This window comes from Buceros rhinoceros, unplaced genomic scaffold (genome assembly GCF_000710305.1).
Source record: "Buceros rhinoceros silvestris isolate BGI_N320 unplaced genomic scaffold, ASM71030v1 scaffold6857, whole genome shotgun sequence".
Lineage (NCBI taxonomy): Eukaryota > Metazoa > Chordata > Aves > Bucerotiformes > Bucerotidae > Buceros > Buceros rhinoceros.
Genome location: NW_010422689.1, coordinates 27,833 through 44,620, shown reverse-complemented (window position 1 = coordinate 44,620; position 16,788 = coordinate 27,833). Strand labels below are relative to the sequence as shown.

The following is a 16,788-nucleotide window of genomic DNA, read 5'->3' as shown; positions in this document are numbered from 1 at the left end:
GGTGGCCACCGCTCCAGCACCAGCAGCATTGACTCCAACGTCAGCAGCAAGTCTGCGGGTGCTGCTGCCACCAAACTGAGAGAACCAAGCAAGATCGGATCCGGGCGGTCCAGCCCTGTCACCATCAACCAGACAGACAAGGAAAAAGAGAAAGTGGCTGTGTCTGATTCTGAGAGCGTCTCACTGTCCAGTTCCCCCAAATCCAGCCCAACTTCTGCAAGCGCCTCTGGTACACCAGGACTTAGGCAGCCAGGATCCAAATACCCAGATATTGCCTCCCCCACCTTTCGAAGGTTAGTGCTTTTCTATTACTTCCTGAAGTTGCATTTTATACAGCATTTTATACAGCAGGAGTTTTCAATGTGTTGACGTACTGTGCAAAAAGCCTATTCGGGGCATATTTTGCTGCAGATAGAGAAACACGTTAAGAAAAAGTGGAAGGGTAATATTTTTTCATACAACACAATTATTTCTTTAAGATCTAAATACCTTCCCAGACCTGAAACAGTTGCTCCTTGGGCTTTGAGCATTTTGCATAAGCTCTCATAAAACCAGTTTGAAGACTAGAAGTTGTACTTGATGATCTTTATGTGTCCCTTCTAACTCAAGATATTGTGTGATACTAAGTTCAGGCACGTGAAAAGTTGCCTCTCAACACTCTGATAAACCCTCAGAGGGAAGAAGGATGCTGCATTCAGGTGCTTTTGGTTACTGGAACAGGTGATGCCATAGCCTGATTGGAGAACTGAAGAGCTCTGTAGATCATAATAAAGCATTTACCTTCGTATTGTTGGCAGCTCCAGCTACAAACGTTTCATTATCTTAGCAGCTTTGTTACATCTTTTGTCACAAACATTAGCAAAGTTAAATTTCATTTGGAAATGCCCTACTGTAACATTTCTGGAAGTATAAATCTGGATGACGTAGGAACTGGAATTAAAAACGTGCACTGTTGGTGAAAAAGCCAATAGTGCCCTCGTGTGCCTAGTTACCAAAACAGCATCGCAAGGCTGCTGAGGAGCTGCAGCTGATCTTTGTGGGCTTGGTAATAACGTAAAATGGATTCTTATTACCCATGCTTACTTCACATCACAAAAAGTTTTGCATTTATTTCTTATTATGAGCTGCATCTTAAGTGCAGCTTGAGATATTTCCAGTAAGATACTAAGCCACCACGTGACCTTTTATTTCAACAGTTGTAGAGGATTTGGGGTTTACATTTTCATCATCACTATAGAATTTTCTTCTCTAGAATTGCTGAGAGCAATTACATGAAATACACCTCTGTCATGACTGCCCTTGGAGACCATCTGAGCTCGTTTAGCTCCAGTGCAGTATATTCTGTCTGAATGGTTACTTCATGACTAATAAGTCATAGCCATCTGCACAAAGTAACAATGAGAGGGAAATTTTACACAACTGCTTAGATGCTTATTAAACTTTAAAGGCTTTTTCAAGTGTTTGTTGCAATTATTTTAGCTGATTTGAGAAGCGAGGGGTTTAAAAGCTGGCGACTTAAGTCATGGGAACACTTAATTACTGAATTTGGGTGAAAGTGTAAACTGTTTATGCACTAATAAGAAAAAAGTGTGATTATTTTACCTCTCTCTGAGAGGGTCTGTATGAGTACATCTGAACAGGAGTGAATGAGAGTTGTTGCTAATGAAACAAATCCTGATTATTGTGATATGGTTAAGTGAATTTTATTTTGCGATGCTATTGATCAAGTAGGTAGGCATGATCTTAGTAGCGGTAATTAAAAATGTGTAGTTTGGCTATTAGGATGTTACGCCATGAATGTTTAATGTGGCTATCAGTTTCTCTAAAGCTATTTGTTTTACATTTAGGTTGTTTGGTGCCAAGGCAAGTGGTAAAGCTGCCTCTGCACCCAGTACTGAAGGTGTGAAACCCACATCGGCAATGCCCAGCCCTAGTACCACATTGGCACGGCAAGGCAGCCTGGAATCGCCATCCTCGGGCACAGGCAGCATGGGCAGTGCAGGTGGGCAAAGTGGTAGCAGCAGCCCCCTCTTCAGTAAACCTTCGGACTTAAATGCAGATGTTGTAAGCTTAAGTCACTCCTTGGCTTCCAGTCCTGCCTCAGTGCACTCTTTCACATCAGGTGGTCTTGTGTGGGCTGCAAACCTGAGCAGCTCTTCAGCGGGCAGTAAGGACACACCAAGTTACCAGTCCATGACTAGCCTTCACACCAGTTCCGAGTCTATTGACCTTCCTCTTAGCCATCATGGCTCTCTCTCTGGACTGACAACAAGCACTCAGGAGGTTCAGAGCCTGCTCATGAGGACTGGAAGCGTCAGATCTACTCTTTCGGAAAGGTGAGCTTGCCTATAGATAAGTGACCACGAAACCAGTGAGAGGCAAAAGGACAGGAGCACAAATCCAAACCCTCCACCTGTTTTCCTAAAGGGACTCTGTTTAATTAGCAGCTTAGTCCTCTATGTAAAAAAGGAAGGAACGAATGAATGAAGGAACGAAGGAAAAAAAGAAAGTTGAAAGACATTGGATGTGGAGTCAACTGCCTTTTAAGGTTTTACAAGCACTTTTTCTGTCTTGAGAAGTTTTATTTGGTTCCCTTGTTCTGGAGAACAACCAGAGAGAAGGGGGAAAGTGCCTACCTAATTATAAAGGCAAATCTAAACAGCCACATAATGATTCCTGTATGCTGGATCTACCTGCTGTCCCAAGCACTTGACAGCTCCAAAGCTGTATTGCTGCCCTCTTGCTAACAAATCTTCTCCAGCAGCGGGACCCAACTAGTTTTCTTCCCATTACCTCAAACTAAAGGCAGAGCTGGTGAGCCACTGCCTTCAGCTGACCAGTGTTGCCTTAAAATACTCAGTCCTGACATGTTTCTTCTTACACGGCAATCATTACACAGATCCTTACTAAAATGCAGTTTCATTGGCAGGGAGTCAGTTTACAAGATGAGACCTTCAGCTTATGCACAATCCTGGCAAGTGTCTGGAACAGAAAAAGAAAAGCGAGAAAGGGTTTTCCTCTGTTTGCTCTGTTGGAGGTCTTTTTGACGTGCAGATATTCTGCCATTTCAGTGATAAAAAGATGCAAAAACCATAGCACAGTTGTAACATGATTTTTTTTTTTTTTGGTCAAACCTTTATTTGACTTTTGCTAGAGAGAAAAAATAATCTTTGCTAGGTAGCAAGTAATGTTCACTTTCTGTGAAAACTTTCAAGATTTGACAATGAAACTCTTATCTCACATGGGGACTGAAAAAATAAATATTTAATATTTCGTTAGACTTTGATACAAAAAAAATTATACTGAATATACTGAATCAGTCAGAGATGTTTTAAATATCTTAAGGTTAAACTTAGTTGTTTAATAACACAATCATTTAAAAGAAAATAATCTTTTACACACAATGTTACGATTTTTTTTCCCGTTATAAAAACCTAGAGATCTTTCAATAAAAATCTTTTCCATGGGCAGATTTCACTTTCAGTGAATCAACATTAAAAAGAAACACAAACAAAACCAAAACTCTAAACAACTCTTTGCCAAATCTAGATGGAAACTCTCCACAGTTTTATTCCTCTTATGTTACATTCATAAATATTACCATATTAGCTAAAATCACATCTATTACTAATACAATTACAATACTATAAAACATGCGTACCAATATAATGTATGCTAACAATAGGTAAAAATATGCTGATACATGAGTAATTTGTAATTTGCACTGTGCCTTTAATTTTTGAATAGTAAGTTGTTTTGTGTGCCATGAACTGAATGTGGTGATATTTCTTCAAAAGTTGATTATTAATATTTAGCTTATTAAAAACTTCACTAATTTTTTGTGCTACATATATGGATGGTGAGGTCAATAGAATGGTGTAGTAGAGTATGAATTTATGCCAAAGATCATATTTATACAGAAGATGTTAAACATCACGTTTAAAATGTTAATGGTTTGGCGTAAACGCCTGAGCAACCCCCACTTACTAATACTTTATGTATTTGTTCAGTGACTTAATTTCAGTGGTTCCAAATACTTTGCCTTTGGCAATATTTATAAGTTTCAGATTTGTCCATATGGGAATAGTATGATTGAGTCCATAGAGTGCCATTTATCCTGTTGATCTGGCCCCAAAACAAATACATGTACTTAGAGAAAAAAGTGTCATTTCTTGAATTATAGCCCCAATAGGGGGTTTGCAGTTTGTTTTTTCTGAAAGATCTGTTACAAGTGCTGTGTTATTTCTAAACCATTTTATACAGTAGAACCTATACGTAGCAAGTATTTTTTTTACAACAAAGGCATTGGTTTGCAATATTAGAAACAGATACATTTGGCCACAGATTTTGCCCTTTTTCCTTTGTAAACTCACATTTTATTTGAAATGCCTCTGGCAGTACTAGTTGTTGCCTGGCATAGCATAAGAAATTATCTGAAAAGAAGCTTATTCTTTTCCTTCAGTCACCCTCGAGCTTCCAAAAGACTGAATGAGCAGTCTGTATAGTAAGATATACTAGTATATTGTAAAGAAAAAATAAGGAAGACTGAAGCACAAAATGAGATACAACTAGTAGGTAACATAAATCCTATGCAAAGAAAGCCTAGGGAAAACTAAAAGAGGAGAACTCATAATAGATGGTACAAATAAATATGGTTGTACTTCACAGAAGCACTAACTGAAAAACATCACTAATGACAAGCATGCTGAGAAGGAATGAAAAGGTTAAAGTTTATTCCAGTTACTGGTCCTGATGAACTTTTCACTTCCCTGTTTCAGAAACAGCCTGAAACAACCCTGCAGTCATTATGACTGAAGAAGAAGTTTCAAAGGGTCTATGCTGAGGAAGGAGTGAGAAGGAGGGCTGGGCTGGAGGAGGGCATTATGGGCAAAGCCACCTTGCCTCAGTTCCTGGAATTACACAAGATATTAAACAAGATGAGTTCAGTAACATATGACGTGGGGTTAGTCATTAACAGCCTTTTAAGAAAGACTAATTTAATTCATTTTCAGGAAAACACATTTTTTTAATAGAGGAGAGGTATTTATAGATACAATAAGAAATCCTGAACTTATAAAGCCTTAGGTGTTGTTGCAAATCATATTTTCATAAGTAAATGAGGGAAATAAAGTAAGGCGCTTGACCAGTTGCTAAAGAGTTATCAAAGACTAGTGATTAATGGTTTATCAGCTTGAAGAGATATAAGAGGAAAGGATATATTAGCACAGATACAAAATGGAAAATGATGAAGCTATTTTGCAGAAAGGAGACGGTGTCTGAGAGGTTGTAGTGCCATCATTGGAACAAAGCATTTTCCCAGTATTTTGAAAATGAAAGTATCACATGTAAGTCTTAGAAAGTATTTATCCCATTCTACTTTTTCACGTTAAGGCTTTAACTTGAAGACTTTGGGACATCAAGTTTTAGGAAAAATTTGGTGCACCAGGGAAGAATCCAGAACCCAAAATCTCAGGACACATCCATGTTTCATGATAAGGAGAGTAGCCCTTGACTGCATCCAAAAAAATGGTCACCTGACATAAAGACAGCAAATCTGCACCGTCTTTGCTACATTTGCCCCCACATTCCTGCAGGAATGATCAGATGTTGCCCACCCCCTGCCTTCACCCCCTGCATACCAAGTGATGGTATGCCATAAACAATGTTCTCTGACCACTGCTGTATTGATACAGTGTCATAGTTTACTCCAGCCAAATTTTGTGGCATTTGATGAGATTCTGTTGTATTGTAATGATTAGAAAATAGGTTCAGTAAATACTAGCAAAATATTTGGGTTTGTTTTTTTTTTTTTAGCAAACTTTGTATCTCCCTCAGGACTTTTACTGGTTTTGCACTAGTAGTATTCATTTAGACAGGTCTGCTTCTGATGTCATAGCAGTGTCAATCCCTATGTGGGAGGACACTTATCTTTTATTTTACGACAATTTAAAGGGATTAAAATAAATGATACCAGTATTTACATGCTAAAATAAGATCATCTACTGTGGTTACTTTGTGAACTATCACTGCTTTAATTGATAAAATTTTCCACATGAACACATCACCAGTAGTTCTTCTGAATGCTTAATTACTGTTGGACATTGCAAATTTGTGTCTGTCTTCTGCTTGGTCTGCTTAAAAAATGCAGAAGTATTGAAATTAACAGTGGTCTTCATCAATAATGGCTGCATTCTTAAGATTAGCAGAGTGAAAGTGGTTTCTAATTACATAACTGGCTTGCTCTGGTTTAAAGAATGCTCTAGTTTAAAAGAATGTTTAGTTTTGAGGGCCATGAGAAAGCATTCAAATTCACATAAGCTGTTCAAGACTTTCAATTATTTTAAATTATCATTACAGTTGATGATTGTGGTTTTAAGGTGTAAAACAGTGCATCATGTATCAGATTTTCTTGTCTGCTCAGCCATTTGTATAAAATAATTTCTAAGACCCACATCAGCTTGCACAGCCTGTCCTAGACCTCTCTAGGTGTTCCTTAGCTTGCAATAGTTTGTTTTATTCCATAACAGCTCTGCAGCAGTTAGATATAGCCCAAGGATTATGTACCCTTTCTCAAGTTAACCTCAACACCAAGGGCAGGTAGGAAACTGAGAACTGTAAGACTTCCGCCAGAGAACTTACATATGGTTTCAGCGGTGCAAAATAAACAAGAGGGAACAGACATACAGCGGGCTCAATAACTTCACCTTACTTCTGCACGTATCTTCCTGCTAGATTGCGTTTTGCAATTGACATGGCAAAGAAAAGTATCAGGAACAGTCTCAGCCTCATTTTATATTGGTATTTGTTTTGAGCCAAAGGGGCAGATTCCCATGTATGAATTGTTTCTTTCAGGATATTACTCTTTTTTTTTGGTATCGTCTTTAGAGATCTTTTGAGGTCAGTTCAGTTCAGTTCTATTTACAAAAAAGTCCAGTTTCTGTAGAAGTAATATACCCAGCTTTTCATGGAGGAGTTCTTTCAGATACTAAAAAGATCTGGGTGGTTATCAGTCTGAATTGATAGTTACGTGGAACCATGGTTAATGATTTCAGGGAATTACCTGAAATCTAGGAGCATCTTCACAAGATTTAAAAACAAAATTTTAAAAACAGAATGAATGTTTGCTACATTCACTTTTATGCAGTTGCAGTAAGTTCATACTCATGCTGAGAAATATTCACCTCTATTTCATGTGACTATCTGAATTCAGAAGTTTTTTAGCAAAATCCTATGGTCACTATTAGCCTATTTATCTGACTGGCTTATAACTTTCGGCTTACATATTGCTTTAAAGGAGCACTAGCTGGCCCCTTCATTTTTAGATAATGTGCTGTTGATTATTTCAAAATACACAGAACATCAAGTTAAAGCAATGTTTATTAGGATATTTGCAGTATTTGCAGAAGAAACTGGTGTTTTTATTACAATCATGTTTTTTATTTTAAATTTAGAGGTGCATAAAGGTACATAAAGGAACATCAAGGCCTCATTCCTCTCTGTAAGGAACTAAAAAATGCATGAATCATGCATTCCACTGTATGTTGTCTTTTTATCAACCATTCTTGTTCCTGTTACTTATGTTGGGAGCAAAATGCTTAAAATATAGTTCTCTGTCTGATAGAGGACTAATCTTAGCTACGGACCATGATAGCTGAAATTTTGCTGTTTCTCCTTCAATTTGCTTCTATTTCCATGCAGAACAAGGCCCTGATTAAACTAGTAAAATTGCCTATAAAAATTCCTGGTGGTAAGAACGATTAACTACCACTAGTCTGAGCCCTAATGGTACTGGGTTGTTAACGCCAACAGAGTTTTCACTGCCTTTACCTGCTTGGATCAAGGTTACATGACAGTAGAGCATCCAGCATGCCCAGCACAATAGAAAATGATATTTTGGGGGGTAGGAAAGGTCCTAAGGTACTGTTGCTCTCTGATGTGTGATTCTGGTATGTAATTCAAAAACGTCCTAAAGCCATTTTGCAATTTAATCCATGGGTGACACTAAATTACATTCTTAAGTGAAAAAACATTGCAACACTTTGCATGAGTATGGAATAGTGTTGCTCTGGTGCCACTATTCATTGTCCCCATCATCAGCTTCCTATGTGAGCCTCACAACAATAAAAGGCCAAGGGTCTGTATATTTATCATTTATTTCTATATGCAGAGCTGTCATTTGGCTTCTGGCAAGGCCATGCTGTTTCTTAGCAGGTTCCACAACCTTCATTTCTCTCAGAAACCTATTAGCATATCATACACAACTGTGAAAAATAAAGATTCATACTGTGACCATATGATTCTCACGCAGATTGCGGGGTGAAGTTGTAGGAAGGTTAAAAATGGTAAGGAAGGACTTCTTTCTGACTTGGACAGTCTCCAAATTACAATTGACCCAGCCCAGAGCACGTCTAGATGAAAAATGAACATGCAGCAGCCCATGTCCTATTGTCCCCTCCAACGAGCCAGGGATTTATCATGAAAGATATATTAAAAAGCATTAAATGACCTTCTGTTATGCTCACAAATCTAGACCTTTAAAATTTGTGATTCTGAAAGGTCCTGTTTACTGTATGTCCTTAGGGATTTTTTTTGTTTTAACAGCATGCAGCTTGACAGAAATACACTACCCAAAAAGGGATTAAGGTATATATTTTTTTGAGCATGACTGTTGATTTTCTTTCTATACTGTCTTTCCTTTTCTTTCTCCTTTTGTTGATCCTGTTTATAAGAGAGTTCTTGGTATTTAAAATCAAACCAGAAAACCTAGATTTTAACAATGGACTTTTTCTTTCCAAGTCTGCCTGGTGAATAAATTTCCTTTCAAGATATATCTTGGAAGGTGAATACTGTCAAGGATAATTTCCTTATGCAACAAATCTTAAAAGGCATTGAATCCTAGAGAACTAAAAGAGACAGAACAAGGTACTTTTGCAATTCAATGGGACTAATGTTGAAAGCATTATTGAGAAAAATGAGGTTTTAGAGGTGGATCTGTACTTGAACTCTAAATGCAAACACTCATGGAATTTGAACTGAACACCTAGTAAAGCGTAGGGCTAGAAAATTCTAATTTTAAAATCCAAGGTTTGTAAAATGAGCCCTGCTCCAGAGAGTCTTCTTGGTCCGTATCCAGCAATACTCAACTTGGCTACTAATTCCCCTCTAATTAGAGCTGGCTTCATCACAGAAAACCCTCTTCTCCACTCTGTGGTTAAAAGGGGATCGTTAGGTGACCCGTCTGGTCTCATCAGGTGTGGAAGCTTATTGCCCTAATCCAGGAAGGAGCTTTGTCAAGCAGGATATCTGTGCATGCACAGACTGCGTCCACACTCTGCAGCCTTCCACTCAATGAAATTATGCAGTTAAATCTCTTGAGTTATTGACAAATAATATTTTATGAAATTTTACTTGTCACTAGAAAGTACCTTCTTTTCTGCACTAGCTGTTCTTTAATAATAATTTCATCAAATTTCCTGTTATTCCAAAACATTAAATTTGATTCAGAGAGAATGGAAAAGGTGAAAGACATGAAAGAGACATAAATAGGTCTCTGCAAGGGAACTTGCAGAAATGACTGAGGTTTGTGGCTGTACAACTGTAAAGGCAGCTGAAACCTGAAAGTAACAGAGTGGGAAAACAGTTTATAGGCATATAAACCTGATCGGTTATCCCAGAAAGACTGTGCAGAGATCCTAGTCTAAGACCCAGATCCTGAATTCTCACTTTGCCATCTTTCTGAGCTGATAACCACTGGGTAACTCTGCTCTACCATATCAATAAGCAAAGATCATAACTGTCATTTTGAAAGGAGAAAGGAAGTAAATATTTAATCAGGACAAAACATTTTAGCGCTGGAAAATATTGTGCAAAACCCCAAGCAAAACATGAGAATTCACGTGTTCATTTAATCTGCTTTGTAAGCAGAAATATTTGTGCCTATCAAGGCCGAAAACAGAATATCAAAACCCCTTTCTGCTCTGCTGTTTGGGGAACACTGATGGCTCATGACAGTGGTGAAGGTGCTCCTTTCTCAGGAGGAGATGGTGCTGAATGAAGCAGGCTATTGCAGGCATTGCTGAAAACAATTGCTTGATTAAGACTCATGCTGCCTGCACGCATTAACATTCCAGTTAATGTGTGCCAGAATTCCCTTCTTCCAGCCCAGCCAAGAGCCTGAGCCACTGAGTTACATGTTCTTCCTCTTAGCCCATGTGTCAATCTGCACTTGGTTTATTGGCTTGCTATAAGAAGCAGTTGATGAATTATTTGATAGCCAGACTTCTTCCTTCCAGAGAACTTGTTTCTGCTAATTTTCCTGTCCCTTTCCCTCCCCCCAGTTTGGGGCAGGACAATACCAAGTAGCATTCACAGTGGCAGACTGTGCATATTACCATGAGTAGCTGTCATTACTGATGCAAACTCCTGTTTCAGAGTTGTTGATTCCTTTCACTCCTGTCATCTAACTAATTGCCCACATGATCTGTGACAGATGTCATTTTGTAAGCAGCTACTCACATTTCTTGGCTTCTAGTCTGTCCATTCCCCATCCCCATCCCCATCCAGCTTCTGAGCTTTTGCATCAGCCTGCACACTTCCTACAGCTTTGAAGTCCTTTCCCGTCGGCTCAGATGTCTGTCTTCTGTGGTTTATCATCATAGCTCTTCAAAGTAAGGGCATGTTGTTTTGGGGAGGGGGATGAGGAGGAAAAGGGTTTCAAGTCTTGTATTTTTTCTGTTTCCAGGGTTTTGTTCTGTCTAACTGGTGAAGGGTATTTAACACCCGTTTCTTTCCAAACTGTCAGCTTGTCATTGTTTTGAGCATGTCAGCTGTGGTTTTTCAGATACACTCCATCATCCCGGCAGACGAGTCAGGAGGAAGGCAAGGAATGGCTACGCTCCCATTCAACTGGAGGCTTGCAAGACACTGGCAGTCAGTCCCCGCTTGTTTCTCCTTCAGCTATGTCTTCATCTGCAACTGGAAAATATCACTTTTCCAACCTGGGTAAATGCCATTTCACTTCAGTGTTTCTCCCACTCTAGAACAGAATCATAAAATTCAACTGTTCATATTTCTTAGTTTGCCAAACTAAGGAGTCTATTTTAACATCTCCATCATCGTATTGTGGTACCTCACTAAAAAAGGGAAAATCGTGAAGGTGTTTTTCATGGAACAGGCCGGGGTACTTCCTATTTTACACAGATTCTCTATGACTTGCCTGAGGAGAAGAAAATCTGTGGCAAAGCTGGAAATTATCTTCTCGTTCAAAGCTACTCATCCTTTAGGTTTCACAGTCAGTAGAATTTTTTCAATTGATTTTAGTGAATGTCAACCTGGACACTTAACATTGTTTTTTTCCTATATGCCAGTTTGCTTTGAGACAGGCCTTTTCAATGTGTTTCAGTGGCTGCATCTGGCTGTAACAGGGCCCAGTCCAAATCGTAACCTTGAATGCAATACAATGTTTTGGGATGTGAGTCACATTTCCGATTTATTTGATTGCAGGTCAAGGTTTAGATTTGGTTCTTCTGGATCTTGTTTGAAGTTAATACAACATAAATTTAGTTCTGTTAATAATTTTATTTTTTATTTAATGCTTAATAGTAAACCAGTTATTTTCACCACACTGGACTATGAGCTTTTGTGTTTTAGGCCCTTACTGTGGAATTAGCAGGAACCTTTGAAGCATTCATACTTCCTTTGCTCTGTCACAGCTTATGGCATCTGTAGGTTACAATCACTCAAAAAAAAAATTTGGTCAGACATACAAATGTTGATCTTCATTACAAATAGGAAAAGAAGTTGAACAAAGGCACTTTTAAAAATTAAATTGGATCCTGGCAAAGGAAGCCACTGCTTTGGATTTCCTCCATGTACTTGCAGTAGTTTTAGGCACAGCTCTTTATAAGCAGTGTTTCTTTCACTCTATTGTTTTCTGCTAACAATTATCTTTTTATTTTTGTTCATTGTTCTTGTACTCACAACAGAGAGCAATAAGACCAGGGCAGGGGGGAGCATTTAAATATATTTCGTCATTGTCCTTTGCTCCTTTCCATTATGATAGCCCCTATGGAATAATTTGCTTTCACAACACAGCTGTTCTAGTAGTTTATTACTTAAGGCACATCTTGCATGATCTAAAACAAAAGTCAAAATACTGAGGGTGAATTCAGATAGACAGTTAGCTTTTTCTTCTAGGCATTGATTTTGTGTGGTCCACATGCACCATAACCAGGCTTTCCTTCTTACTGGCAAACAAATTTGCAAAAACTTAGAGCAGGTTTTATCGACGTGGTTCTGGATTTCAGCCCTGAGTGACTGGACTACTATTTATTATGATGAGATTCAACTGGCCTGTGCAGGAATTTTAACTACATTTAGTGGTAGGTGCTGTAGAAAATCAAAGAATAAGTAAGTCTTACATATGCCAATAAACTTTGATCTTAACAGCAGTCGGTAATATAGATATGTAACAATAAAATACAGATACTGATTTACTGGAAGAGCTGCCTACAAAAAATGTTCATGACTTCTTATTCTTTTTTAACTTCTAAAGTTTGAATCTCTCCCTTTGATTTTCTGTCTTGGCCTGTCAAAGCAAACAATTGTGTATTCAGACACCAGTCTTAGTGTTACTATGTGTTTTACAGGATTAATCATCTCATCCAGCTTCAGCTCCATGGAGATCATCTGCTTTGCCTTTTTGTGGCTTTGTATGTAGGAATAAAAGCCTTTCATTTTCTCAACAGTGTAAAGTCCACCTAACCACGCTAGTCCTATGTTACAATTTTGTATAGAACCAAAATTTATTTAATGGAAATACGCTTCATTAATAAAGCTTTGTATTCCAGTGAGTCCAACCAACCTATCTCAGTTTAACCTTCCTGGACCCAGTATGATGCGTTCAAACAGCATCCCTGCACAAGACACTTCTTTTGATCTGTATGATGACTCTCAGCTGTGTGGCAGTGCTACATCCTTAGAAGAGAGACCACGTGCAATTAGTCATTCAGGTTCATTCAGGGACAGCATGGAAGAAGGTAAGACTGAGATACTATCTGGATAAGTGAATAGGCCCTAAAACAGGCCCCCAAAATAGGCCTCCAAAGTGTACTAAAATATTGAAATATTTCTTTTGCAACATAAAAATTTAAATAATTTTGTGAAGCTATTTTAAAAATTCTGTTGAGCTAGACTCATAGGACTTCCTTACCCTAGAACGTGGAAGATATTTCTATCTCACAGTATATGAAATGCTTTGTATGTTACACATGTGTAAATCCTTTATCAGAGATTTTGAAGGAAAAGAAGCCATTCTTGGAGAACTACTTTAATTTTTTTGTCTCTCAATTTGAAGTGTCTGATCATACTTGACTACTGTGATTCCGTGCTTTCTTAGTCCTACTTCCGTATTTCCAATTTTTTGTCCAAATGCCAGTTACGTAGCATCCTCTTTCTTTTGTAGTCATTTCATTTTCCTACAGATTCCTACAGCAAACACTATGTGAAATTCTGTATTTAAACTCTGTCATTTATTCTGACCTCCCTACTTTCTTTATGCTGATTATTTCTGTTTTTCTGGTTTCTTTAATGCTGCTTACAACACCTGGAATTTGGGGAATATTTTTTGGTTTGATTTTTGGTTTGTTCTTTTTTTAAACACAGAGCACCTGACAACTCCTAATTAAATGCACTGTAACTTTTTAAGTCTGCCTAAAATTTCTGGTAAATCTGATTATTTGCAGAATTCCCATAAGCACAAAATCCTCATACCCTTCATTAAAACCAAGCAAAATAAAAAACCCGCCCAAAACCACAAACAAACAAAACAACAAAACCAACCTGTATAAAAAAAACAACAAAACAAAATAGAAACAAACACTAAAGTTTAATAGAGATACATTTTATATCATAATCTCATCAGCCTTGCTCACTGCTAAATGATGAGAATATAAATGGTCTTTATAACAAGCAAATAAAAGTATTCCCCTAGCCCCAAAGCTCATAGTTATGAGATAAAAGGGAGGAAAAAAAAGTCCTAGATGAAACAGCAGAAAACTAATCCTTCTAATTTTTCAATTCCTTCTTCTGTATTTTAGATGATATGTCAGGCAGACATCTGGGTATGTATTACTAGCAGTAGGGTGCAGGACAGATCAAGCTGTGAGTTGTCAGCACAGAGAGGATGGCTGACTGCACAGAAGCATATCATGTAATTCAAGGACAGAGGTGACTACAGACACTGTGCTGAGGAACATGAAAATTATCAAAGGAAACACTGTAAGAATAAAAGAGAAAACAAGGCAAATAATATATGCATAGAAAAAGAGGTGTTAAATCTAGAATTTCAATAATGGGCCACCAGTGGCTTTGATGCAAGTTTTCTCATTGGTCATGTTTCATGTCCAGCTGGAGTGGATAACTATGATCAACTTGAGTAAATGACAGTCAATGCAGCAACAATAAACAGTTTTCAGAAGTTTACGGTCATTAGAGATTAGTATGAAATTATGCTGTTGGAAGGCCAGAAGTATTTTATTTAAGATAGGAGCTCTGAGGAAGGTTATAGCAAAACAAGTGAAGTAATGTGTAGAGCAACTGTGTATGAGAGCAGAATGGGAGTTTAGCTGAGAGATTTTAAAGCAGAGACTGAAAACCAAAGGTAGATTGAAAGCAACAGGGTTTGAATGGTCAGTGTACCACATCTCTCTAAATGTTTGCCCAGTTACAAAATTAGGTTTAAAGTGTTTGGCTAATCTGAGTATTCTTGTATTGTCAGCTTGGCATGCAAATGTCAGGTAGTTATTAAATCAAAATAGGTTTTTTTACCAAACCCTGGAAGATTATAAACATTAAACAGAAATGAAAAGAAATAATGAAATAAATCATTTTCTTTAAAATTGTCTGTTGGTGTATCCTTCCTCAGGAGAGTCATCAGAAGCATAAGGGACAATTTTGTCTCAGTTTACTCTTACACTTGCCATTTTCATAGAGGCCAGGAACCCCATTTTTTGAGTTGAAGTCCTGAAACACTCACTTGGTGCCCTTGAAACTGATTCTACTGATGATGAGTGGAAATATGACACTACATCTTGCAGTAACCCCTTCAACATGGTCTGAAAAATACGTGGATTTGCATCATGCTGAGGGCAGAAACAAACTGAGCAAAGCCTGGGAGCTCACCTAAGGGAATGTGAACTCTTTTGCAAAGCACAGTCTCCTATTAAAAACAGTTTGCTCAGCTTTGGACAGGTGTATAAACAGCTCAATTTCTGGTTTCTCTAAAGACTGCATTTATCAAGTGATTTGTTGTCAGAACAACAAAGGAGATGCTTGGTTTGCTGGTAATAGTACTGAATCTCACTGGCTTATTCTCCTGCCTCATACACAGAAAAGTGTTTTTTCTGCACAAAACAATTTTTAAACACAGGGAAAATATCAATAGCTTTTCTATACTGATAAGTCAAAATTGCTCTTCATGGAAGATTGGTTCTCATTTTAAAAAGATTTTCAGTTATTGAGCTACTTGGGGGAAGTTTTATGCTTTCACCAATATTTCATGCTATTTTTCTTTTTTTAAAGTGCATGGGTCCTCATTATCACTCGTCTCCAGCACGTCCTCTCTCTACTCTACGGTGAGTATTGACATTTTAGAAAAAAGTTCTGCCTGCCTCTGTTGTAGTTCATTGATCATGAAAATTTCAATAATTTGAGGTTTAGAAAGATTAAAGTTTTACTGCAATAAATCAGGAACTTTGGTATTACTGTCACGTTATTTTGGAATCCATTATTTTCATCTTCTTATGTGACTTTCTTAGAACTTCCTAAAATCACTTAGTGTATATTTTGAAAGCTAAAAAGAAGGTAATGGTCTAGGTGTCTCTCTTTAAGGGGGCCCCTTATGCTATTGTAGTTGATAATTTTGCTTGTTTTCAGCTAGTTTTCTAGTTGCACAATATACAATACAAAGTGTTTTGTCCTCTCACTGAGGTACACATCTTGAAAAACAAAAGATTGCTTCGGGGTAAGGGACATGAAATTTGCAGTCTAAATGTCTACTGTTCTTTATTACAAATGACAGCATTTAGATGTTATTTCCAAAGAGGAGAATGTCTTTTGAAAAGTATTACTATTAGTTAATTGGAATGAGTAATAATCATATTCAAGCTCAAGCAGAAGTTCTAGTTTTAATTTTTTTCTCTATTTTTATATTCTATTTATATTTGCTGAGGAAATATAGTATTATATTTATATTGTTTTAGTATCTTTGTTTAGTTCTTCTGCATAATTTGTTGCTTCGGTTGTTCTGCTAACAAAAAATCATCCATATGGAAGAAGTTAAGCATGTTTAGACATTTCTTTGCTCATACAAAAAAAGTCACTTTGTAACCTATTTGCGAAATAAAATTACTTGCTGTAGTAGCCCTTTTTCATAGGAGATCAACTCACTTATCTGCTTTCATACCATGCGTTCATGAATAGTCCATCTCCTCTTCATATTTTCAGGTGTTGAATATTGTCAGTTGACATCCCAGGAATTACATGGAATCCTCTATCTAGAGGCAACACCTGTTCTTGCCTGGGAATACCAAGCCCATGGAGTCTGATGTGTTTGTACCACTTGGCAGCCTTATCTCAATGCTAAACTCCTGTTAGCTTGTAAAGTAGGTTGCATCCATGCACAATGACTACCACAACATCCCACTTCTAGTTCTTGATCATAAAAAGTCTATACAAGGGTATGTCTAAAAAATCAGGTACACGAGCATTAGGTTTGTCCAGGCCTTCAGC

The 16,788-nt window shown here is 37.6% G+C and overlaps 1 protein-coding gene across 1 annotated transcript in view; it reads left to right on the top strand.

The window, feature by feature from the left end:
- LOC104496932 (neuron navigator 3-like) overlaps positions 1 to 16,788 on the top strand; it is a gene marked incomplete at its 3' end in the record, with an annotated part of 93,834 nt that overhangs the window by 49,490 nt on the left and 27,556 nt on the right. The window contains exons 6-10 of the mRNA XM_010140126.1: positions 8 to 293; positions 8,602 to 8,643; positions 10,841 to 11,001; positions 12,849 to 13,037; positions 15,580 to 15,632. Of these exons, the coding sequence (XP_010138428.1) occupies positions 8 to 293; positions 8,602 to 8,643; positions 10,841 to 11,001; positions 12,849 to 13,037; positions 15,580 to 15,632 (731 nt within the window). The remainder of the gene's footprint in view (positions 1 to 7; positions 294 to 8,601; positions 8,644 to 10,840; positions 11,002 to 12,848; positions 13,038 to 15,579; positions 15,633 to 16,788) is intronic.